This window comes from Ipomoea triloba, chromosome 5 (assembly GCF_003576645.1).
Source record: "Ipomoea triloba cultivar NCNSP0323 chromosome 5, ASM357664v1".
Lineage (NCBI taxonomy): Eukaryota > Viridiplantae > Streptophyta > Magnoliopsida > Solanales > Convolvulaceae > Ipomoea > Ipomoea triloba.
Window position 1 is genome coordinate 22,721,303 of NC_044920.1, and position 25,243 is coordinate 22,746,545.

General features: G+C 35.1%; 3 protein-coding genes across 13 annotated transcripts; 2 read left to right on the plus strand and 1 right to left on the minus strand.

The window, feature by feature from the left end:
- Nucleotides 1–2,215: 2,215 nt before the first annotated feature.
- Nucleotides 2,216–5,137, plus strand: LOC116019328 (protein DETOXIFICATION 14-like). The gene is made up of 7 exons (XM_031259485.1): nt 2,216–2,600; nt 3,098–3,654; nt 3,741–3,827; nt 3,902–3,958; nt 4,065–4,303; nt 4,398–4,603; nt 4,763–5,137. Exons 1-7 carry the CDS (start codon nt 2,349–2,351, stop codon nt 4,805–4,807), a joined length of 1,443 nt encoding a protein of 480 aa, XP_031115345.1. The 5' UTR covers nt 2,216–2,348; the 3' UTR covers nt 4,808–5,137.
- Nucleotides 5,138–10,250: 5,113 nt separating this feature from the next.
- LOC116018906 lies at nt 10,251–16,445 on the minus strand. 10 transcript variants are annotated; one of them, XM_031258935.1, is made up of 11 exons: nt 16,148–16,445; nt 15,511–15,551; nt 15,314–15,425; nt 14,974–15,042; nt 14,720–14,779; nt 14,519–14,579; nt 12,522–12,617; nt 12,203–12,278; nt 12,025–12,101; nt 11,291–11,416; nt 10,251–10,597 (listed from the first exon to the last, which is right to left on the minus strand). In XM_031258935.1, exons 4-9 carry the CDS (start codon nt 15,028–15,030, stop codon nt 12,080–12,082), a joined length of 372 nt encoding a protein of 123 aa, XP_031114795.1. In that variant the 5' UTR covers nt 15,031–15,042; nt 15,314–15,425; nt 15,511–15,551; nt 16,148–16,445; the 3' UTR covers nt 10,251–10,597; nt 11,291–11,416; nt 12,025–12,079. The 10 variants fall into 10 exon arrangements, 9 of the variants coding, with proteins under 9 accessions (XP_031114795.1, XP_031114798.1, XP_031114796.1 ...); XM_031258938.1 differs by lacking the exon at nt 15,314–15,425; XM_031258936.1 differs by having other exon boundaries at nt 14,974–15,414.
- A 3,951-nt stretch (nt 16,446–20,396) lies between these two features.
- On the plus strand, nt 20,397–22,737 carry LOC116018831. Of its 2 annotated transcripts, none has more exons than XM_031258837.1 (2): nt 20,397–21,168; nt 21,482–22,737. In XM_031258837.1, exons 1-2 carry the CDS (start codon nt 20,429–20,431, stop codon nt 22,335–22,337), a joined length of 1,596 nt encoding a protein of 531 aa, XP_031114697.1. In that variant the 5' UTR covers nt 20,397–20,428; the 3' UTR covers nt 22,338–22,737. The 2 variants fall into 2 exon arrangements, with proteins under 2 accessions (XP_031114697.1, XP_031114698.1); XM_031258838.1 differs by having other exon boundaries at nt 21,491–22,737.
- The last annotated feature ends 2,506 nt before the right edge of the window (nt 22,738–25,243 follow it).

A 25,243-nucleotide genomic window follows, 5' to 3' on the forward strand; every position in this document is an offset into this window, starting at 1 on the left:
TTGTAAGTTTACATGACTATTTCCTTGCAACAATTATAGAAGTAAATAGCAAATCCTACGACAATACAATTAGTCTATGGTTCGGAACAAGGGAGACCTAAAATTACTGCGAGGATCTAGTGTTTTTACAGAGGAAGATGATGTTTTTTATGGGAAAATGAGAACTCATAAATTAAGAAAAATTAATTCTCAAATACCAATCTTTTTTTATACAAATACATTTGAAATACACGGGAAGAAAATTATTCTCAATTACAAAATTTTCATACAAATACATTTAGGCCTTTGGTAAATAATCAGTCTATCAGTCAATTTTGGCTTATTTGACCACTATTAATTATTTGATTTGGTTAAAAAATCAATATAAGTGTTTGGTTAATAAATTTTTTGTAACTCTAAAATACCAAAATTCAAAAGGCTACTCAAAGCAGCATTTTCAATTAATTTTTTGAGAAAAGAAATTATACCAAACAGCTATCAGCTAACAGCTAATTTAACAAACACCTTTCTACAATCAGCTAATGTTATCAAAACTAATTATACATTCTAACCCAATCAGCTAGCAGCTATCAGCTAGCCATTTACCAAACAGGGCTTTAGTCATTTGCCACATTTATAATACAAACTAGTATTTTCTATGCGTGATGTACAAAAATAGATGCCTATTATTAGTAATTTATGTTAAAATCTTAAATTTATTTAGATTTTAGATATTTATATTATATAATAATAATAATGTAAACTATTTTTTTTATATTTTAGGAAATAACTTATATAATACTTCAATATATAATGTCTATATTATTATTATTGGAAAAGATAAAAAAATACGGTAAATGCATGTGTATGGTAATAATAGTTGGAAAAAGATAACGGAAATTATAATGGTATACAACTTTTATTTTTTTGAATTGAATGCTACTGTGCCTACTGACTCTATTACATTGTCTATACTTAAGGAGTCGTTCATAGCTACTTGCTAACACTAAGGCTCGAACCACTCCCATCATCTATGTGGGAGGGTAAAACCGGGACACCGCGTGCCACTAGACCACAAGGTCTTTGGCGAAAGTTATAACATTTAATCACACTTATTAATTTTTAGATTAGATGTTAAACATAATTACACAATTTTAGTTCAAATAATATTTCTCAATTCTTTAAAGTGGTTAAGTTTTAATTATCATTTGCTCGTAATTAAAAGCAGGGCTGATGACAGTATGTTTTTACAATTTTGTCCATACTTACGGCTCTTCCTAAATTTGTCAACTCAATACTTTCCTTCTTAAAAATTGTCAATGCCTTCATAAATCATAATAATGCATTAATGCATGTCTAGTGGATTCTATCTCTCTAGATACCTTTAAGAAAACGTGCTAATTATGTTAGCTGTGATCGCACTAACCATAATGAAAATTCTTCTCATGTTATTATATTAAGCTATCCTCAGCCCAACCAATTTTGAATGAAGGTCTGCAAATTATACCATGGAGCATGGTCACTATGCATTTGGACCATGGTCATAACTGATGCTGCAGTTGTGTTGAACTGATACTGTAGTAGTGTTGAACATATACAGAGGTCATTCATCCGTTCAACACAACTGCAGTATCAGTTTAATAAAACTGCAGTTCCAGACAGATGAAACGGCCTCTGTTCCGCGCAACTGCAGGTCTCTTTCAACACAACTGCAGTATCAGGCATGACCCATTTGCATTTTTAACTATAGACCAACAAAACTATTACATTCTATTAAAATTTTACTTAGTACATGGATATTTTAAAATTTTATTATCTTTGTTCTTTATAACATTGTCAGTTTTGGTATTTCATATGCAAAATAGAGATTTTACAACATTCTTCGCTAAATTTTTCCATTTCAATTGTGGTACATCGTCCCTATTTTTCTTACACGATCCTGTTAAAAATCATATTTTGTATTTTATAAACAAGATTATAATTTAAAAAAAAAACATTAAAAATATTAAAATCCACATATATTACTTAAAAATTTAATAGAATTTAATAATTTTATTGTTTCAGGTGTTAAAACTGTAATTTTTTTTAAGAGTAAAGATATATATTACCATGATAAAAAGTTAGGGATTAAAATTGGTAGCAAGTAATAATTGAGAGATTAAGATTACATTTTTCTCAAAAAATATATCACACCTTCAACATCTCATTAAATATAACGACAGCACAGCAATGCGATATCACTCTTTTAAAAATAAATCCGCAGCGGTATCGATTAAAATACATTAGAAGAACACAGATTCTTTAAAACCCATGATTCGGTGCGAAGAAGGTTCAAATTCTGTTCAAGAAATTAGTGAGGCGAAAAGGAAATGAGTGCAGAATTTGGTGATAGGGTGAAGATGGAGGAAGCTCTACTATTGCAAAAAAAGGTGGAGAGGAGAGCGTTTGTGGTGGAGTTCAAGAAGGTGAGCTTCATAGCCATACCCATGGTGGTGGTCACTGTTTCCCAGCACTTATTGAGGGTTGTGGCCATGATGATGGTGGGGCATCTCAGTGAGCTATCCCTCTCCGGCGCCGCCATCGCCACTTCCATCACCAACGTCACCGGCTTCAGCCTTCTCGTAAGTTGCCCTTCTCTACCCACCTTCTGTTTGATATTTTTTTTCATACGCAAAGGTTTTTACTTTTGATAGTTAATAAAATTGTTAGCCTTTATTCTTTCCCTTGATATCTAATTGCCTTGAAAGATACACTTGATACCACTTGTTAGCCAAAAGCTATAGCTGATAGTGAAGGCCGGATTTTATTTCTTTATACTGCCATATTTTCGAGAGGTAGGGTGTTGGACTTGGCCCTTAACTCTGTCCAACAATTCTTAGCTACATGGTGCTGGACTTGGTTCTTTAGGCCTCTGTCCAACAATCCTTAGTCACATCGTCCTGAACTTGGTTTTTTAGGCCTCTTTCCAATAATCCCCTAGCCGCCTGTGCTGGATTTAGCCCTTCATCGGCTTCTGCCCAACATTTCGTACCTCTTACACATGTTTATGTGGGTATTTCAATGTCTAGATGTGTGGAACTGTTACTGTGGCTAATTGGTTATTGAACTTCATGACCAGTTTGGAATGGCTAGTGCACTAGAGACTTTGTGTGGCCAAGCTTATGGAGCTGAACAGTACCAGAAGCTAGGAGTATACACCTATGCAGCCATAATATCTCTCATTGCAGTGTGTATTCCGATATCTATTCTGTGGATTTTCATGGATAAACTTCTAATCTTTATAGGCCAAGACCCACTGATTTCGACAGAAGCAGGGAGATATTCTACATGGCTGATTGCGACCTTGGTTCCATATGCTATTCTTCAAGCTCAAGTTCGTTACCTGCAAACACAGAGCTTGATCCTTCCGATGCTGTTAAGCTCAATAGCGTCTTTATGTTTTCATGTTCTAATTTGCTGGGCATTAGTATTTAAGATAAACATGGGCAGTGGTGGAGCCGCATTAGCAATTGGTTTATCATATTGGGTTAATGTGATCCTACTTGGTGTTTATGTTCGTTATTCTTCATCCTGCAAGAAGACCCTCAACTCAGTCAACTGTTTCTCATCAAAAGATGTTTTTACTGGAGTAGGGGAGTTCTTCCGCTTGGCCGTCCCTTCTGCTAGCATGGTTTGGTATAGTTTGCTCGCCGTTCTTTTATTAAACATAATAGAACTCTAGCTTAATTTCGCTTTGCATCTAATGGTCTTGAATATTTCAGCCTTGAATGGTGGACATCTGAAATAATTGTATTGCTCTCCGGTCTCTTGCCTAATCCTCAACTCGAGACTTCAGTGCTCTCAGTATGGTATGCTAAAGTCCTAGGCTCCTAATCCAGATGATTTTGCTCTTGATACTAAAGCGTGTTTGTTTCTGAAACAGCCTATTGATTGCTTCGATGCATTACTTTGTGCCATTCTCCATTGGCGCTGGTGCAAGGTCTGCTCTGAAACTCGTACTACGTCAAGATTCAGTAATTTGTAGTTGGAGCAGACACGTGTTTTGTGAATGAAACAATGTTGAGAGAAAGAATTCTTGTTTGCAGCACTCGAGTTTCAAATCAACTAGGCGCAGGAAATGCAGAAGCAGCCCGCGCTGCTGTCTGGGCTGCACTTTTGCTTACGATTGCAGAGGCAATAATAGCAAATGCAGCTCTACTCGGCTCCTCCCGTGTCCTGGGCTATGCATTCAGTAACGAGAAGGCAGTTGTGGATTACCTACGCGAAATGGTTCCTTTCGTTTGCCTCTTACTCACAATGGACTGCATCCAGGCTGTTCTCTCTGGTTTGTGCACTCATAAGTCATAACTGTCCTTTTCATTTTAAGAGCATGAGCTTATTATCTAATGCCCGGAAAATTTCTATTCTGCATAATCCAGGAGTTGCACGAGGAAGCGGGTGGCAACATTTGGGAGCATACGTCAACCTAGGAGCATTCTATTTGGTCGGAATGCCAGTGGCCATAGTACTTGGCTTTGTTGTTCACTTAAAAGGGAAGGGCCTTTGGATTGGACTAAATTCAGGGGCTACAGTGCAATCCCTTCTGCTTTGTGTCATAACATGTTTCACTGATTGGCAAAAACAGGTATATTTCCATAAATCCTAATTAGTGTTCATGTTTTTGTCTCTGTGCTTAGTATCACTATGCCCTTCATCTTGGTGAAAGTGCAAGCAGATGTGGTTATTTGATAATGAAATGAGATTAATATGGATAATTGTATCTTATTTTGCTGGAAAATTGCAGGGATCAATTGCTAGAGAAAGGATCTTTCATGGTGGTAATCCATAAATGTGAAGGAACTGTTAAGTTGAACAAAAATTAACGCTTATGATCGATCAAGATGGTTCTCATTTGCTGATCTGTTGCACCAACATTATTGTACCACTTTTGCACTTTTTTTTCTTTTTTTTTTTTTAATTGAGAAAAAAGTTTTTTTTTTTTTTTTTTTTAAATCTACGGAAAAGTTCACAACTACTACACGAAGGTGCGTTCCGGATGAAGCTTGACTTGTGATTATAGTCAGAAAGTAAATTAGTCTAAATTGTCCCTAGTTGACTAACTCAAAGTGGCACTTTGTGATTATTAAGTCATCTATCTGATCTACTTTCTTTCCTTGACTATAATTTGATTAAGAGAACAATAAATAAAGATCACAGCAAGCAAGGATAATGAAATGACATGAGTTTTTTTTTTTTTTTTTTTTAATACTGTTGACCCTGTTACATGTAGTATCTGTCTATATACTTTCTCAACCTACTGAAGCTCAACAAAGTCAACATTGCCCCCACTAAGGCTTGAACCCATGACCTCTCACTTGGGAGAATCACGTCATGAAATGACATGAGTTAATTTCAGTTTTAATAACTATTGCAATTCCTTATTTATTTATTTATTTGTGATAAGTGCTTAAATGCATTTATTTCTAATATTATATATTTATAGTAATTTTGCTTGTATCTTATTTATTTTGGTAGAATATGATGTTCAACTCATTAATATTTTAAAGATTTTTATAAATAGCTAATACCTCCAATGGTCCTCCAAGTATTAGCGATTTACTAGTTGTGGTCCCTCTATTTTTAAATAACCACTCGTGATCCTAATTCTTAAAATAACCTGAGTTTAAAATGACCACGAGACGTCTTAAAATGATCACGGGTGGTTATTTTTTAAAACTTGAAGGTCATTTAAAAGTCGAGGGATCACAGCTGGTAAATCGCTAATACTCGGATGACCATTGGAGGTATTAATTCTTTTTTTAATTGGCAAAATATGTGACTTGTGATCTGTTAAGAGAATATTTGTAATCTCTGTCAATTGAAATTTAATTGAGGTGATTCAAGTAAGTGTTTATAGAAAGTTAAAACACTTGTCTACAATTTTAATGTTCAAAGTTTTAAAAGATTTGAGACAAATTAAGCCATTAGAGTGAAAAAGGTAGATAGATTTTGACACATTTAAAAAGAGATGACCTTGCAACATACTGATAGCAACTAGGCCACATGTCCAGGAGTAGAGGCCTTAGAGCATCCTTATCAGTGGGGATTTTTTGTGGTTATTGAGGAGTTTTTGTGAGTGTGATTAGGAAAGAGAAAATGGGGTGGGAGGAAAAAAATAAAACAATTCAAAATTTAAAATATATATATATATATATAATTGATGTTGTCAGACGCGCCTAGCGGGCGTGTGCACTGCACGTGCCCGCATAGGCGCTGCTGTGCGCGTTCGCGCACAGCAGATAGGCTTTGCTTCCTTTTTTATGTCAGAATTATCAGCCAATAACTCCTAATTAGTATATGAACTCCAAACACTCTCTCTCATGCCACCATGACAAAATTTCTGACATTATCTCCTTAAAACACATTGATGGTGATGCTCTTAGCGCTTAGGGAACACCTTCAATATTTAAGATTCAATAAGGAAACCCTAAAGAAGGTAGGAGAGGAGGGGAGCCTTTTGTAGTATGTGTTAAACTCCGAGAGTTAGATATTCATACTTATTCACTCACACACTCTTAATTAAATAAAATTAGTTTGGAGGTCATGAGATCGAATCTCAGTGGATGCAATGACATTGACTCTTTGTGTTTAACATGTTGAAAAAGTATAGATGAACAGATACTACAATGTAATAGAGTCAGTTGTATTAAAAAAAATTAGTTTGAAAGTTTCTAAAAGTGTGTTGTAATGTTCGTAAAACAAATTTAAGTTGTAGTGTTTCCAAATGATCTAGTACAAGCCAAGGACCTTGTAGTCCAGTGGCATCAAACCCTTCCCTTTATACGGGAGGTGGTGGGCCTTAGTGGAGTCAATACTGACTCTTGTGCTTCAATAGGTTGAGAAAGTAGTTATGAACAGATACTGCATTGTAATAGAGTTAGTAGTATTCAAAAAAAAAAATGATCTAGTACAAATAAAGGGAAAAAGTATCAAAAAAAATAAATGAACTTATAACTTTTATACAATTAAACTACTAAACTTACTTTTTAAATAAACTATTAAACTTAAAATGTGTGCAATTAAACTATCAAACTTTGAAAATATGTGCAATTAGAATATTTATCTACTTTATCCTAATATAACACTAGTACAAAAATTACATATAACCAAGGTATGTGCAATTAAACCAAGGTTGCCTTCTTAGGCGAGAAGGCAGCCTAGATCTGGGTCGCCTTTCCACAGGAGAAGGCATGAGAAGGCGACCAGCGACCACAATGGTCGCCTTCTCAACTACGACCACTGTGGTCGCGTTTTCCAACGAGAAGGTGACCCATATTTCGGTCACCTTCTCCAGCGGGAAGGCAACCACTATGGTCACCTTCTTTGTACCTTCTCTGTGACCGGCGACCGGCAACTGAAATTTCACCGCAGAGTAGCCGAAATCTTAATAACCTATGATAGAAGGTCATTAACCGATTTTTGGGTCTCATTGCATCAAAATAAATTATTGATGTGTATAATTACACCTTTAAAAAAATTTAAAGGACTAATTGACATTTCCCTTATATATTTGGTCTGATTATTACAATCAATTTTTTTCACACACAAAATGGCAAAATCTGGGCCTTATGGGGGCCTTTAAACAACTATGGGCCTAAAAGGAACAATTATATAAACAGCCATGGGCCTTTCACCTCCGGTTCTCTCCGCCGACGACACCGAGGGGTCAACGCCTTATCCTTTCTCAATTCCCAGCGATGAACAGAGAAAAGAAGGGGAAAGCACTTCACCTCAATGCCCTCCACAGGACAGACACAAATCAGTTCTGGGATCTCAAGGGAGCCAAATACAAAAGGCAAAAGCAATCGTCGGTCCCCGACTTCTTCCAAGAAAACTGCTCCAAAATAGAGAGCGCTGTGCTGGGACCCGGCGGCGGCGCCGGCATTGGGTGCGGCGTCGGAGTGGGACTGGGACTGGTCGGAGGTGTGGGTCTGGGAGGCTCGCCGTGGAATCACCTCCGAGTGGCGTTTGGTGTGGGAATGGGGTGTGGCCTCGGCGTCGGGTTCGGGTTTGGGCAGGGTTTGGGGATGGGTATTACATTGGAGTCTCTGAGATCTCGTTTGTTTCCTCCCAAAAAGAAATCCAGAAAATCCCTTGTATTAATATAATCTAATTGAGATGATTTCCAGATTTGTTTGATGCAATTTACATTGTTTTCTTTGTTATTTGTCTGGTCATCTTTGAGCTGTTTGGTGATTCTTCTGCCAAAAATCGTGCCCTATTACTAAAACAACATTTGGCTGTCTGTTAAAATTGAAAATATGAGATTAAATTACATCATTTGTAACAATTGATAAATGAAAAGTGGGATTTTCTCTCAAAATGAACAGGTTCTTAGTGCACACTGACATTTGATTATGTTTATTTAATTACTGAGTTACCCTAATTTACATATTCTACGTGCTTTTGTCGACTCATCTTTTGGAAGAGAATATGAATTGTAGATAAAACATATAATAATTCATCTGATTTCATCAAGTTGAGATTCTCCAAACTAAATCAAACTATTAAAGGAATAATATTACACAAAATGTTTTTTTTTTAGAATTTATTTTCTGGATTTACTTCTTGACCTGCAACAAAGTTGTTTGAAGAAAATAATATTTATTCATATTACATTTATTCCTGTTGATACAAGTTATAATATCTAGGCATTGTGGTTAAGCGGCATAGCTGTGACCCTCCCAAGTGAGAGATCATAGGTTTGAACCCCAACAGGGGACACACATGCAAGTGTTTGTTAGGTGCAAAATGTACCCAATGTGCACCTGATAGCTCTTTCTTTTTTCTACATTCAAAGGGTCCCTAAAAAAACGCAATCCTTATACCATGGATCAGAGCTCAGTGTGAACTGTGGACCCTTGTGCATGTGTATGTATCTTATATTGTGAGTTTTAGTGTCATAGGTGATGAAATTCTGTAGTTTAAGAGTATGAATTTTAAATCTAAAACGAATTAGTAATTGTGTCTTATATTATGAATTTTTGTGCCTATAAACACAAATTATGTACCTAAATCATATTTGAAAAAATAAGTAAATATATAGCATGTGTATATATCTTGTGTTATCATTTTTTGTGTCATATCAAATTCATATTAATCTTATTTTACTTGTCATTTGTCATAATTTTGTCTAAAATGTAAGTGTGACTCATATCAAATTCATATTAATCTGATCTTTTCGTGATAAATATGTCAAATGCTGATTGCAAAAAATAATTAAGGACTTAAAAAGTGTGTTTTTTTCTTAATTCTTTAGGAAATTGCATTTCCATCCTCCCAATTTTTGTTCCTCAAACCAAATATGCTCTTATGAAATCCTATATTTATTTTAGAGAAAATGATGTTTCTAATCCATTAATTATACCTAAATTGTAAATTCAATTAATTAATTATTATCTTATATAAATTTCCCTCTTTAATAAATGTTGTTATCATTAACAATTTATTTTAAATTTTCAAATTATTAAATAACATATTGGTCATTTTGTAAAACTTTCTCAAATTCTCTCCAGGAATCTTCACATATAAACTACCATATCATATTTTCATATTAAAAACACTAAACCACTAGGAATTTAGATAGTGAAACCATCTCCCATCTTTTTATTAAGTGTGACTTTGCTACTGCATGCTGGGCTACAATTAGGGGAATTTGCATTCTTTCGCCGAATGGGATCAACCAACCTTTTGTCTCTTGTTGATTGTCTGCTGGAAATAAAAAATTGTGGAATAAATCCAGCATCACGTTTGCGACTACTCTTGTAAGTTCCAGTGATTTCCTTGATACTTGGACTCGAGCGTAAAAATGATCCTAACCTATACATTACGATTCCCAAGTTCTATTGACCATGTTCCCTTTCCCACTAACGAGTAAGTTTGGCCAAGGCATCTCCGACCTTCTTCCTCGACCTAGGCCTTTCTCTCAAAGGTAAATTCTTAATCTCCTTCATAAATTGGATTAGTTTTCTGCGTTTTGCCACTGAAGACGTCTATATTCCAAGTTCATCCTGTAAAGAATAAAGTCAAGTTTGGTGCCAAAGGTTTTAGTTAAGGTTCTAGCTAAGCTTTTAGTTAAGGTGCTAGCTAAGCTAGCTTTTAGCTAAGGTTCTAGCTAAGGCTCTTAGTTAAGGTTTTAGTTAAAGCTTAAGCTAAGGAATTAAAGAATTGTGTCAGGAAGTAGATTTGCATTAAGTGTTTGCAGGAATTGTAAATCTCAATACGCACAATTCTAGACACAAATCTAAGGCTAATATTCACTTGAATTTGCTATAAATAGGCAATCCATTTTCATTGTACATCATCCCATCTCATATAGAAATATGCTATGAAATATGTAGCATAGGAGCGTACAGATAGAGAGCTTACACTAGAAATATTCTCAGCCCAAGTTGCTATTATAATTAAGTGTTGTGAACCGTTTCGATCTTTAACACATCAAACATACTAGACAATGTCGCTCCGCATGGAGATGCGGTTAAAAGAGGAAGTAAAATTCTCAATTGCCCACTGCACTTCCGTTATGGAACCTTGGGGTTGCTGTTTGGGTTGAGCATTTTGTACTGATGAGGATGCCTCTCTATGCGGTGAATAAAAAAAATTTAAAAGGTGCCACAAGAGCTGATAATGTAGTGAATTGGAAGAAACCTCCTCAAAGGTGGCTCAAAGTGAACGACATTGATGCAACAAGCAACAAACAATCCAAGGTAGGTTTGGGATTTGTGCTGAGCGACTCTAAAGGTTCATTTATTGTAGCAAAGTTATGATGATTTCTCCACCCGGATTATATGAGTTAGAAAATGGGTCATTCACAAGCCCTTGATTAAAAACAGTTTATTTCTCTTAATTAAGGATGAATTATTATTTTGGTTGACAGTTGAGAACACATATATTTGTCATTAATCTATAGTTGATTAAGTAAATAGATGTCAGAAGAAAAGTAAAATAAGCATTATAGCAAATAACATAGTATGGCCATTTTCATTTGTTGCATTATGTCCTACTGAAAAAGTGAAAAGAGAAAAAGTTTTGTTTTTAAAAAATGAAAATTCATGCAATAACTTATGCACTATGAGATAAGCAGATACCCAGTACACCATTTTCTTTCCTTGTAGTATGTCTACTGAAGAAGTGAAAAGAGAAATTGTTTGTTTTTTGAAAAAATGAAATATTAAAATGGCAGATCCTCTTTATAGATTCCGATATCCATGCACAATTTCGTCTGAAACTTAAAAAACTTGTGAATAGAAAAAGTGAAAAAGCAAACTTATACCTGAGACTGTAAAGCCATATCATCATCTGTATCTGATTCTACCACCAGGCACAGTGTTATAATATTCAGCGAATTCGGTTGATGTGAGCAAATGACTCAGGATTTGATAATGCTGCTGGCTTGTACCTATGAATCACAAGCAAAAAAAAAAAGAAACTAATATAAGCTATCACTAAGGCATGTATTAAGGAAACATCAGGCATAAGCAGCATATTAATTATGTTATGATGTACATTTTGATACTGATCCGCATGTTTATATAGGTAATTAGGTATGCAATGCATAATGGGCTAGTGCTATAATAGGGTTATGCTAGGGTTTTATATGTACAACGTAACACTCTCCCTCAAACTAGAACATATGTTCTAAGGTTGAAAATTTAACAAAACTGTGGCAAAAAATTCAGCATAACCAAGGAACTTGAAAATAATCTTGATATAGTCATAATTGAATTGACTCCAGAAATAAACACTGTAGTGCCAGATGCGAGCATCATCTAAAAATAAACATGGCACAAGAGTCAAATGGCCTTGGGAAATAAATACAGTGCTAGAACCAAAAGTATTCAGTCAGCATATTGTAATAAAAACAAACTTCATTTCAGATTCTTAGTATGGCCTTTTTTTATGTGAAAAAAGTATTCATATTCCATAAACAGCACACATCTTCACATACAACAAATAATATAAATAAATAAATAAAAAAGATTTGAGTAAAAGCAAAACAGTACTAACCAGATACTGCAGTTTATCAAGACCTTGAATATCATCCACTCAACCTGTTTTGCTTTTACTCAAAACTAATATGATAACTGCATGTAATAGTAAAGCTGAGAATTATATTTCACTAATAGTAAAGAAAATTAGAAAAAGCAATGTTGGATATTAATAAGTTGAAGAGAAGGCTTGGGACCTTGGGTCCTGCGCATCTGACCTGTTGTCTCTCTCTCGTTTTCTCTCCTTGGTTTCAGTGGGACTCTTAACCGTCCCTAAGGAGGGAATACAAAAATTAATTTAAAAAGTTGAGTTAAAATAGCAAGCATGTCAAAGAAGATGAAAACAAGAAGATAAATCTAATAATTATGTTAAAGCTGTCACAAATAACCCACCCCATGAAGAAGTTACGACCACTGAGTTCATGTGGTACGGCCATGTGGATCATAAATTATATTAAGCAATGCATACCAAGAGTTATTGATAGGAATTTAAGTAATATATATTATGTTGATTACCACCATGAACACTGCTGAAGTCATCATCATCATCACCATCTGAGTCAGATTCAAAAATGCTGGTTGTATCGAACCATGCTTCGTCTTGGCAACTTACTACAAGCATGTGAATCTCTCATTAGTTTCAAATTTATAGTTCTTAATAATAACAACTCCTGAACTCCCATTTGCCCTAGTGATAGAATCATAGAAGAGCAACCCCATCCATATCCATACGAGATCCAACTTCACCAGTAACACTAGAAATTAGATTATGCTAAAGACAGACAATCTGGAATACATTTCATGCTCAACTTGGAAAGGAAATTTAAAACAATACAAAGAAGTCAATTAAATTTGAAATCATATGAACTGAAGAATAATTGATCAAATTTCCAAATCGAGTGGCTTTCTTAAACCAGTACTCCGAATCACATCATTTGAGAATATCAAACTCTGAAGATAGTTAATCATAGATATACTACCTTAACAGTTAACAGAAGGCAAACATCTTCAGGAAAGGAAGTCATGAAAAAATGTGTTTTTTTTTAACTGTAATTTCATAGATAAAAAAAGAGTCTATACACACAGGGCCCAAAAGTGACCTCTGCAACAACGAGGCTAAAGCCTTCACTAAAGCTGCTCAACTGCTATGTACATAAACAAGAGCCTAGTAAGGCTAACCATTTCTAAGAGTTCTAAATGCATATATCCTGTACTCCCAAACCATATATCAATCTCAAAATTGTAATCATCATGTTTTCAGTCCCACACAAGAGGGTGGGACCGATACCCGAATAGTAAAAATCATCACCCTCTACCCTTGACTCAAGCCTCAATCCCCGGGGTACAGAGCTCTGTATTTTCTCCCCAGGGACCTTTATGAACCTCAAGCCAAGCGATAGAACTCACCAACTCCACCCTTGATCCCACCAATCACCTTCAAGTGTACGGAGCTCCGTATTTTACCACTGAAGGCTTAAGACTAGTGTGACCAAGCAATGGCTCCCTCACCACCACCCTTAGCACACAAGTCAACCATCCCCGCACAGATCTATGTGGTTTAACCGGGGTAGGTCATGCGACTCATGTGCTAAGCAATGGCTCTCCATACACCAAACAATCCCCCATATCCCTTCTTATTTCCTTCTCTATTCTTCTTCTTTTTTTCTTTTTTTTTTTCATTCCAACACCTCCTCCACCATACAGCTATTCATCAAAGCATCAAACAGCATATTACTTTATCATCTACTCCAAGGTACTCCCACCTCAATGTGTATGCTATACCAAAACATGTGAGACACTCAAATCAATAAGGGTAAGGGAGACTAAGGATGTATGCAAGAAGAACCCTTATTTAACAGCCCCCCTACCCCTGCTCTTAGATATAAAACAGATCTCAGTTAAGCAAAATTCAGACATATGATCGCACACAAAACCAGAACCAGCAGGCTATGCAAATGTAGAAAATGCCATGACCTTTATGGATTCGCTTTTGAAGACTAAATGGAAGAATAATATGTCAAATAAGACAGCAGAAGTGAAAATACTGCATGAGAGAAAATGGATCAATGTCAAAAGGGAAATCACCAACAAATTCCAAAAGAATAAAATGGGTGGTAGTGTATCACAATCAATCAAGCATACAAACAAACAGAAGCATAACCAAATTGCCATGGGTTCACATTGAGGAGCCGTAAAGAGTAAGATGAAATGAAAATGAAGCAGAAAGTTCCAAAAAGGAGAATGAGGCAAACAAACAAATAGCAACTACCAAGAATCTAAGATAAAAATTGGAAATCATTAGTGGAAAAAGACCATTCGCCAGAAGAAAACATAAATAATAGTTTTTTTAAAAGCAGAAATAAAGGCATTATCAACCTACTATGGTCTATGGAAGAATAAGAATCCCACTACATCTGGAATGTTAATTAAAAAATTTTATCAACACATAACACTATTAACACTAAATTAATCAAAAACTTAAGGTTTGTCTCATGAACTAACTAAAAACATACAGAGAAAAACTTGCATAGTTAAGGCATCTATACTTGCATATAATTCCACATATTGAATGATCTGCATCCACACAATACGACAAAGAAATATACAAAAGATTGTCAGTGTAAGCCATAAAACTTTCAATTTAATGTGTAACATCTAGTCTAGATAAAAAAAGATGCATTTGCTTTTAAGTGAAAAGCTACCTAAATTATTACCTGGAAGATAGTGCAGAAGAGAACAAGATAATTGAGAGCCATAAGAGCCATATTGTTTGCCTAATGATCAACACAAATGGAACTAATCAGGGAATGAATAGATATAATTGCCTAATGATCAAATGCAGTGACTGATAACATATTTGATCATTTTGCAAGAAACAAGAGTCATTTAATTAAGTCACTGCGAATAAAGAAACACATATCATTATCAAGGTAGACTTTCCAGTAAAATAAAAGGCAAAAGATCAGACCTTGAGTGTCTCCACAGACAAATCCATCAATTGAAGTGTCCTTAGAGAATCAAACATTATCTAATCAGACTGTCATAAAAAAAACACCACAGATCAAAACTGACCGATGCCATTATCAATCATGCAAATGAAACTGGCAACAATGCATCTGTAAGTGTCTGCAAAACATGGAGTTAGAGAACAAAAGCAAGACTAAGACGCAATTGCAGATATCAAAATCAAAACTAAAAAGCATTACTTCTCCAAGTGCTACCAGTAAGGGCAGGTTTCTCTTTTTTCAGTTTTTTCCTTGATGATATGATTGATATCTAATTCGCTCACTAATTATAAAAATTATTACAATTACTGTAATAGGAAGTGGAACCGTGTATATCCTAAGCACCAACTTGCCCTTGGTTCCTCTTCTTAGCTGTATCTTAGATTGAATTGCCCCAAATATGACTGAGCCAAACCTAATGAGCAGGGATTTCAGATAACCATAAGATGGATACTTATCTAGCTGTGTAACACAAAGGAAAAAATTGTGTGCAAACATACCTTTTCTCTATATTCCACAACTCTGGAAATGCATGGCACATCTATTTGATGGTGTAAAATAAACAGTAAATATTGATGATGTTCAATATTAAAAGTGAAAACTTAAAGGCCATAAAATGTGTTGAATTCAGAAAAGAAAACGAGCAGATTGTTTTCATTATATACAACAAGAGCACACGCATACTTATTCTAAAAAGGAAATAAAATCAAATCCCAAACTGTCCAAATGCATAAGACACAAGTAAAAGACTTATAGTTCATCATCTAGATAATCATTCTCACTTTAAAAGATTCCACTACGCAATCCAGAAACTGGCAGCACCATTTATTTATCAACTCAAAATGATACAATAAAAAGAATCATTTATTTATCAACACAAAATGCTAATCCAATGTCTAGAGATTTTTGAATATTGAAATACAAAGGTAGTAAACACTATGTATTAGAGGCACAGTACAATACATACACATTTTCTGGTATTGAATTTGAACTTTTTTTTTTTTTTTTGCAAATTTTCTAATTTAATATTAGATTAAAATATCTATCCAATTTGGAAAAGAGAAATAAGTTAGCAAAATAGGGTTGAGTTCAAGTACTAAATTTAAACAATATTGTAAAAAATAAATCAAAACTCACAATGTAGGTGGAAGGGCTGGTGGCGACGGTGACCGGTAAGCGGCGGTGGCTGGCAGCGGCTGGCAGCGGTTGAGGCGGTCGCGGATGTGGCTGGTGCGGATGGCACTGACAGCGGTTGTGGCTGGGGCGGATGGGACCGACAGCGGCTGTGGTTGGGGCGGTCGAAGATGGTAGCGGCAGCAGCGGCGGCGGATGGCGGTTGTGGACGGTGGCGTCGTCGGGAGAAAAGAGTGAGAAACAAAGAGAAGAGAGAAGAGGTCGGGAGAAAACAGAGCGAAGAGAAGAACGAAGATAATTAAACCCTAAGTCCCTAACCTATAGTGAGAACAGATTTAAATTTATAAAAAAAAAAAAAAACATATGACGTCGGTTTGATATGAACCTGACGTCTTACTTTAGTTTTTAATAAATAACCGACGTCGTATGTAATTATTAATTTTTATTTTTGATTTACAATGTCGGTTCTGTATAAATAACCGACGTTATATAGTTTTTATAAAAAAAAATATGACATACGACGGTTATTTAAATAACCGACGTCGCGTATGTAATTATTAATTTTTATTTTTTTTATTTTATTTACAACGTCGGTTTTATGAATAACCGACGTTATATGTTGTTTCTGTAGTAGTGTAATTCTTACCATTAAAATGAAAAAAAAAGGGGCAAAATATAAGATTATCACGTACAGGAAATCAGCATTAGGTGGACTCAAAAGATGGGAATTAAAATAAAGCCATCAACTGTATTCAAATCTCACAGATTAAAGCAATATTAAACTTATACTTCCATAAAAAGAAAGAAACCAATGCCATATGTATAAAGAAAAAGGTTCATATCCGAAATGCAAAGCCTACACATATCATTATATAATGTCATCAGATCAATATACACATAATTTATACACACAGTGTTCTTTTACCGATTGTATGGGGATAACAGAGGCGGCCGGTCTCCCTCCCTCTGGAGATCAAAAGAAAACTAATATATGATGTTAATAAGTTGAAGAATCAAAGGCAGAAAAAAAATGAATTCAAAATTGTCAAAAGAGGAGTTTACAGTACTAAACCAAACCTACACTCGGTGCCGCCGTCTCGCTTCCTCCATCCCTCCGTCGTCGCCCCCAACCTCCTCACCACGAACTCATCGTCCTATGGCCGGTGATGGTGCCGTCTCGACGCGGATTCCAAGTTCTGTCCGTCGTTCTTGAGTCGATTTCTTCAATCTTTGTTGTGACTTGTGAGTGAGGAAGTATGGGAGACCGTGAAACCAGAAGTCCAGGTTTGAATAGAAAAATAAACAACCCAACGGTCGGTTTGAAATTTTTATTTTTTAAATTTTTTATTTTACTTTAAAGTTTAAATACATTTTGAGGTTTTTTTGGGGGTCTTTTATCCACCGAGAGTTTTTTTTTTTTTTTTTAATTTGACCATAAAAATTTTGAGTTAAAATTTATTTTTTAAATATTTAATTATATTAATGGTTGATGTATTAAGAATTTTGAGTTAAATTTATTTTTAATTGTTTTAATCTTGGTGTAAATGTTGCTCATTCTGTCGATACGGGAGGAGCAATATTTATACGTTTTAAAAATTGAAAGGTAAAATTTACACCACTAATAATTCAGGAGTAACATTGATAATTAGTATATTATGGAGTGACATAAATTACAATTTTTAAAGCAAAGAATCAACTACAATTTTTTTTTTCAGAAAAAAAGGTTAAGGGCTCAATATGTTGAATAATTCAGAGATTAAAAGTTTACAAATTTTTAAAAAATGATTTATAACATTATCCCTTTTTTATTGGTCACATAAAAAATAACTCTATATTCACATTAACCAACATTTAAAGTATAATGTATATCTTTATTAACACATAAACAAAAAACAAAACAAAAAACCAAAGACATAACTTGAATTGAGAAATTATGTACATATTAAATTTAACATCATGGTTGAAAAAATTGCTAGGCGTTCCTCGGGCGCTCGGGGAGCGCCTAACGCCTAGGCGCCATTGTATTTTTTATTTTATTTTTTATTTTTTAAAAATTTGTTTAAGTATTTTTAATTTTTTAAGGATTAATAATTATAAATTATATAATACTTTAATAGTTAATACTAAAATATTAAATATTAACGTAAAAATTATTTAGAGTTTGTAAAATTTAGAGTTATTTTGTTCAAAACGATGTTATTTTGAGTGAAATAACGCATAAATTAAAAAAAAAATAGTTAATTAGCCGACTAGGTGGCCTAGGAGGTCTAGTCGGCTCCCAGGAGGCCTAGGCGGTTGCCTAGCTGGCTAACCGCCTAGACCACCATTTAAAGTGATACGCTAGGCGCCGGTGGGCGCCTAGCGCCTAGGCGGGGATTAATCGGCGCATAGGCGGGATTTTTGCAACATTGATTAACATATTAGGTACATGCAGTTATCATATTATGTACCTTCAATTAATAAATTATGAACATATTACAATTAATATATTATATACCTTCAATTTATTTATAGGTACTTAATCTATTAACTGAATGTACATAATATGTTAATTGCAAGTATATAATTTGAATGTCGTTTTGGACTAGGCTTTTCAATGCAAGGTGGACCTTGATCCATGGTATAATTGTAAAATTATACTAGTTCACGTTGCAAGGTAAACTAGTGATGTGTTCATTTTTAAGATACTATAGGTTCATTTTTAGGGTACTATGTGTTATTTTTAGGTAGTATACTAAAAATAAAATTATATATATAAAATATAATGAACCTACTAAAAAAAGTATGTAATACAGCAAAAACAAACCAGTAACGTATTAAAAATACTCTGTAACATGTATCAATGTGCAGTGGTTCACTGTGCAATACAGGTCATACTCTACAACGGTAAAGCAATTGTTCTCTACGGACTTTTAGTTCCTTCAAAACCTTAACCGCCACAAGGCTTCCATTGCGCAACTTCCCTTCATATGCAAAGTCAAAGCCTCCTTAAGTTCTTGTTCAAGTCCATTCTTAAAGGAGTTTGTAATAACAGAACATGGCTCTTTTAAAACTCTGGTACATCTTGATAGTTCTTTATTTTAGTTGTCACGCCCTTGCAAGGACAAAAGAACATCTTCTTGGTAGTACAGAGTAGTAGGATGAACATGAATGTAAGGATGACAATTCATCTACTCGAGAGGCTGTTGTTATCTGCTAGTTGTAAGGAGTGGATTTATGACCCTCCTATTTTCCTTTCGCATCTTTTAGCTTTGGAAGCCAATCAATGAAGTGCTTGTTGGTTTGTTTGTTTGTTTTAAGAGTAATTTATATAAAATAAAAGAAAAAATTGTAATAAATTAACATATTAAATTATAATTCGATGTATCTTCAATCCTAAGTAATCTCGTACTTGTCATTTTTATTTTAGATTTCTCATTAATCAAGACAGTGTTTAGCGAAGATTTTGCATAAGAGTAGCATATATATGAAAACTAATAGAGTGAATTTTGAAAATTTTACAAATGACCAATTTGTATTTTAGTAATTTGGACTTTCAACATAATTAAAGAGTAAAATTTGTTGGAAAAAGGATCAAATAGACCCTTGAACTTTCGGCCAAAGTGCAATTAGGCTCTTGAACTTTAAAAAGCAATTAAACATTCGAACTTGTTATCTTGGTGCGTTTAAACCCAATAACCGATTATTCACCTGGAATAACCAGTCATTAAGATTCCGGTTTCCAGTGACAATAAAAATAAAAAAAAATTAAAAATTAAAAAATAGGTGGCCTTACCGAAGAAGACGACCGGCTTCTCCGGTGGAGAAGGCGACCAAATCTGGTCACCTTTTCCATCGGAGAAGACAACCGATCGTATTCTCCAATGGAAAAGGTCACCGGAAGTTTCTTTTTATTTTTTAATAGTGGTTAACGACAGTCAATGATGGTCAACATCAATAATATTACACAGGTTACCGATAAATCAGACTTATTTAACTCATTTTAACAAGTTTGAGTGTTTAATTATATTTTTTAAAGTTCAATGACCTAATTACACTTTGGTATAAAGTTTAAGGGTGTATTTCATCTTTTTTTTTTTTTTTTTTTTTAAATTAATTTGTATGGAGTAATAATTTATGGTAAAATACTCTTTTTCTATTGGCAAACAAAAGTAGGTGTCAGTCACCGCCATGTAACGTTATAATTGCTAGAGAAGTATGTATATATATAGCAAAAACATTAGCAGAATCTTTATAAAACCCCTTTCCCATCAAAACCAAGATTTCCGCCACCGTATTCGGCTAATGGAGCCGCCATTTCCGCCTACCTCCGCCGCGACACACTCCCTCGTTGATGCACCGCCTTTCCCTCCGCCGCCTGCTTTCGCCACCAAGCTCCGTCTTATGTGCAGCTACGGTGGGCATATAGTTCCCCGCCCCCAAACCAATACCCTCTTCTATGCCGGCGGTGAAACTCGTATAATCGCCGTGGACCGCCTCACAACCGCCTTCTCACTTGCTTCCCTTACGGCCCATCTTTCCCGCACTCTCTATAACAATCGCCCCTTCCTCCTCAAGTACCAGCTCCCCGACGAGGGCCTCGACTCGCTCATCTCCGTTACTACCGATGAGGACCTCCAGAACATGCTCGAAGAGCACGATCGCATCGCCTCATCTATTTCGCCTAATCCTTCCCGCATCCGATTGTTTCTCTTCCCCGTCAAGCCCGAATCGCTCGGGTCCGGATTCCTCGACCCGAAAGCGGAATCGTGGTTCTCCGATGCGTTGAGCAATACTCGGATTGAGAGGAGAGTTCAGTCCACTGATTCGAACCTACCTCGTGCATTGATAGGCCTTGATTTTGCTGGTGGCTTTGATTCCGTTTCCGGCGAGTCCCTGGTCTTGGAGACAAGTTCTTCATTTGGTTCTACGAGTTCCTTTATTTCTATGTCGAGTTTGCCGGCGTTTGGGGTTCACGGTGAGGATGGGACTGCCAATTTGCAGGATAAGAAGGTTAGAGTGCCCTCTTCAGCTTCAATTGAAAGGTGCGTAATTTACTTCAGCAGATTGCCTGTGATTTTTATTTTTATTTTTAATGAGAAACTAATTAACATGAAATTCAAGTGTGTGTGTGTGTGTTAAATGCGGGAGGTGAATCTGATTGAAATTGGAAGTTATGTATAAATTATTTGCCTAAAAGAGTTAAGGAAGAGGCCTTTCATGTCTCAATCTTGTGTTTTCATCTGGATTCATTAGTTTTTACTCTGTATGTTCTTAATCGACCTAGGAGAGGTATCTGTTATTTTGTTAAATTTGTAATGGCTGCAACTGAAATGGTATATTCATACAACTTTATAGCGATAACAGTGTTGGAAGTGTTGCATCTCAACCCAAACCTGCAATCTGCCAAGACTCATTTGCCCAAGTTTCTGGAATGGCCCCAAGCTGCTGCACTGTTGAACCAGAAAGTCCTATGGCTAACCCATCAACTATGATTCAGCCGCAGAAAATGGTTCAGGTTTCAGCTTATGAATTCCCGCAACAGTCTGATGGGAAGCTGTACAAACCCGGAATGCAATATGTCCATGGAGGTCCTTACTACGTACCTCAATATCCTACAACCACATCGCAATTATCATCTTGTTATCCACTGTACCACGTTCCTGTGCTACCGCAGCAGCAGCAGCAAAGCCCGTATCATGTAAATCAACCATACCCGATTTATTTGGTACCCGTGGTTCCAAATCAATCTCTAAATATGCCAATGCAGTGTAGCGTAAATGATGCTACAGATATTGCTTCGATTCTGCCCCCGTTGCATCTGCATGGAGCTGTGATCCCTCCACCAGTGCTTCATAAGGAGACCTTGGCAGCTAAACATGTACCCGAGCCAGCAGCAAATATGCAGAGTAATCTCCCCGTATCAGCTGCTCCAGCTAGTGCACCTTCTACCAAGGGTCAGCAATCGTTTGTTGGGCCTCTTGAGCCAAAGCCTGTTGGTGCAACATCAATTGATACTGTTAATTATTGTAATGAATTTGACGATGATCTTTCATACAGTCAGATATATAAAACTCAGCCTCCTGCTCCATCATTTATATCTCAGTGCCAAACCATTACAAAGGGGGCAACAGTACAGTTATCTGAGTCCTCAATGCAGCAAACCCCGAATGATGTAACAGCCCAGGTCTCATCCCTTCTACAACAATCTTGAAATACTGTTTATAGAATTGCAAAATTTTGGCAAGTTTTTCTTCTTTTTCAAGTTTGCAGTCTTCATATGTTGGTCTGTTGTTTTTTTATTTTTTATTTCCCCTACTTTCTATATTTGTTTATTTATTTGTTCTTTCTCTGCCCATTCCCTGCCTACTTCCGGTGAGGAAAAGCTTAACAGTGTAAAAGGTCATTCGTTTTATATATCTTGGAAATGTGGAACTTTCAAGTTACCATGGAAATTTTGTAACCTGTCTTGTGAATTTTGTATTGAGTATGAAGTTCTTGTAAACTTCAAAGAATGTTGGGGATTTATAGTCATTAGTGTGGATTTGCATGCTCTTGTTATTCTTACTGGAAGTGATTAGTACATGAAAGAAGCCAAGAAGGCATTTTAAGTATGGACTTTCAATTGCTTTTCTTGTATTGATCCTCCTCTTCAGCCTCTTTAATATTTTTTGTTTTCTGCTATATTATTCCAGTTCTTGTACATGCTTGTCTAACTGAACAAACCCTGCAAAGTTAGAGAAATATTATGTTAATCATATAACTAAAAAGACTAGAGAAGTTAGATGGAAAAGACTAATTGCCAACTACAAAGACCAATTGCAAATAACTATTGCTGGTGAAAATAATGATGCCTGAAATGGATAGTCCCCTTCCCTCCTCCCTTTATACTGTTTTTGGGGCTACAAATCTTGGCAAACTAGTGGACCAAGATGCTTAGCGATTTCCCACCATATTTGTTGATCTGTTCGAAAGAGGTGAATAGATTTGTTATCTTTTTGAAAACTTTTGCAAACTAATGGTTTTATAAATTTGAGTTCTACCCAATGGAAATAATGTTAAAAAATTATTTGTTCCTTTTTAAAAACCAAAAAGTATAGTCTCACCGGGTAGTTCAAATGGTTGCTTAATCAAGGTTTAGTTTTGCTTCCAGGTTCCAGCAATATCAATTAGCTTCCTTGCGAAGATGTCTCATGGTATAGTTTAACAAAGTTAGGATATTTTTTTATAACACTTCTAATGAAAATTACAACAAAATTTTGATAAAAAATTACAAAAACAAAACAAATAAAAAAACTTTACCCCTTTGAAGATATTTTTTTAAAAAAACTATTAATATAAGATGAGACACTAAAAAAATATCAATCAAATTTTCTCAAAAAAAAAAAAGGACCAACACTTAATAAAACAAAAATTGGCATAAAATGAAAATACAGTGATGTTATATTTCCTCGATTTTATCTCATAACATTCATTCATCTTCATACATGTCAATATTTGATTGTAATTTTTTAAAAACAATTGATTAATAAGTAGATTTTTTTTAAACAAAAAAGTATAATTGATCAATCAAAGTAGCCCATAAATATAAATAGTTTTATTATCACGTGAGGAGATAAATATTGAAAAGTAAAGTCAAGGGAAAAATTGTTACGAAATATTACTATGAAAATAATATTTCTGAAAAATTAACAAGTATACAAACAAAATGTTAAGGGTTAGTATGAGTCGAGCGAAAACAGACAAAAATTAATCTTTAGGCTCATTTTGGAAGTTGGGTTAGAGAGAGCTTCTATACTATACAATTTTACCTTTTTCTAAGAGCATCACCATCAATGGTAATTTAGGAGATAATATCATAATTTTGGCCGCCATAGCATGAGAGAGAGGAGGAGAGATAGGGTTTGGGGTTCCTATGCAAATATGAGGTTATTAGCTGACATTTCTGACATCAAAGAAGACACAAACTTCATCTGTTGTGCGCGTTTCGCGCACAGCAGTGCCCATGCGAGCGCGTTAGGCGCGCCTGACATGCGACTGTTTTATTTGTTTTTTTTTTTTCTAAACTATATTTGTTTTATTTTTTTCCTCCCATCCCATTTTCGCTTTCTTAATCACACTTACAAAAACTGCTCAAAAACCGCAAAATAACTCCACTACTAAGGATGCTCTAAAAAAGCTCTTGTATATAAAATGGTGGACAAAAGTCAAAAGCTACTTATAAGCCTTTCCACATTCATTTGCCAACTCAAATGGCTCTACTTAGATAATCAATTTCTCATTCACCCACTATCTATTTTGAGCGTACAACATATCAATCTCTTCATCTCATTATAAAAAATTCGAATTCACTTTAACCCGACCTAAATTGGAAGTGAAGTTTCCAACAAAAATAACATTCTTCATGAAAATATACTAGTACGATTGTTTTTAAACAAAAATTAAAGGAAAATTTACAAAGGCAAAGAGAAAAAAATCTTCATGAACTCATTTAAGTTTATTCTTATTTTGGTCATTGGAGTACGATGTGATTCTCAATTTTGATTGTTTTCTTTTATTGCTTTTTATTTTGAAAAATGTTGCAAATTTAATTTAAAATATCCAAAATACTATCAAATAATATTTTATAAAGTGATACAATTTCAAACATTATAGAGTAAAAATGGAATATTTTTAATTGGAAACTATGTAGGTGAATAAGTTGTCCAAATAATCAGCACTAGTGAAGAAAGAAAATCTAAGTCCCAAGGATTGCACGCGAAAGAATGTCTATATGCTAAACAACAATTAATTCTTTTCAAAAAAACAAAAAAACAGCATTAAGAAATGAGTTAAATCCACATAAAAAACCTACTAACAAGGTTTTTTTTTGTGCGTACCGTATTTTAGCGTGCATTTGGTTCCAATGCTTCGTCTTAAATCCCCCATGGTGTTTGCTTCCGATGCCAACAATGCATAACAAGGTTCAACAATTGTTGGCATGCTTTTGCTTCTAGTGAGTTTGCTGTGTACTTGCTTCCGGTGAATTTGTTGTGCATTTGTCGTGCGTTTTCTACTTTTGTAGCTAGGGCTTGAGGAAGAGGGAGGGAAATTAGGGAGGGGGAATTGCATTGGCAATAT

What these genes read in the sequence shown, in the direction of transcription:
- LOC116018831 (XM_031258837.1), top strand. Translation starts at nt 20,429, where the DNA reads ATGGAGCCGCCATTTCCGCCTACCTCCGCCGCGACACACTCCCTCGTT. An exon ending in TCTTCAGCTTCAATTGAAAG is followed by an intron (nt 21,169 to 21,481) that starts GTGCGTAATTTA and finishes ACAACTTTATAG; the next exon opens with CGATAACAGTGTTGGAAGTG.
- LOC116019328 (XM_031259485.1), top strand. Translation starts at nt 2,349, where the DNA reads ATGAGTGCAGAATTTGGTGATAGGGTGAAGATGGAGGAAGCTCTACTA. An exon ending in TCACCGGCTTCAGCCTTCTC is followed by an intron (nt 2,601 to 3,097) that starts GTAAGTTGCCCT and finishes CTTCATGACCAG; the next exon opens with TTTGGAATGGCTAGTGCACT. An exon ending in TCCATTGGCGCTGGTGCAAG is followed by an intron (nt 3,959 to 4,064) that starts GTCTGCTCTGAA and finishes TCTTGTTTGCAG; the next exon opens with CACTCGAGTTTCAAATCAAC.
- LOC116018906 (XM_031258939.1), bottom strand. Translation starts at nt 15,030, where the DNA reads ATGTTTGATTCTCTAAGGACACTTCAATTGATGGATTTGTCTGTGGAG. An exon ending in TGTCTGTGGAGACACTCAAG is followed by an intron (nt 14,780 to 14,973) that starts GTCTGATCTTTT and finishes GTTGATCATTAG; the next exon opens with GCAAACAATATGGCTCTTAT. An exon ending in TCTTCTGCACTATCTTCCAG is followed by an intron (nt 14,580 to 14,719) that starts GTAATAATTTAG and finishes GTGTGGATGCAG; the next exon opens with ATCATTCAATATGTGGAATT.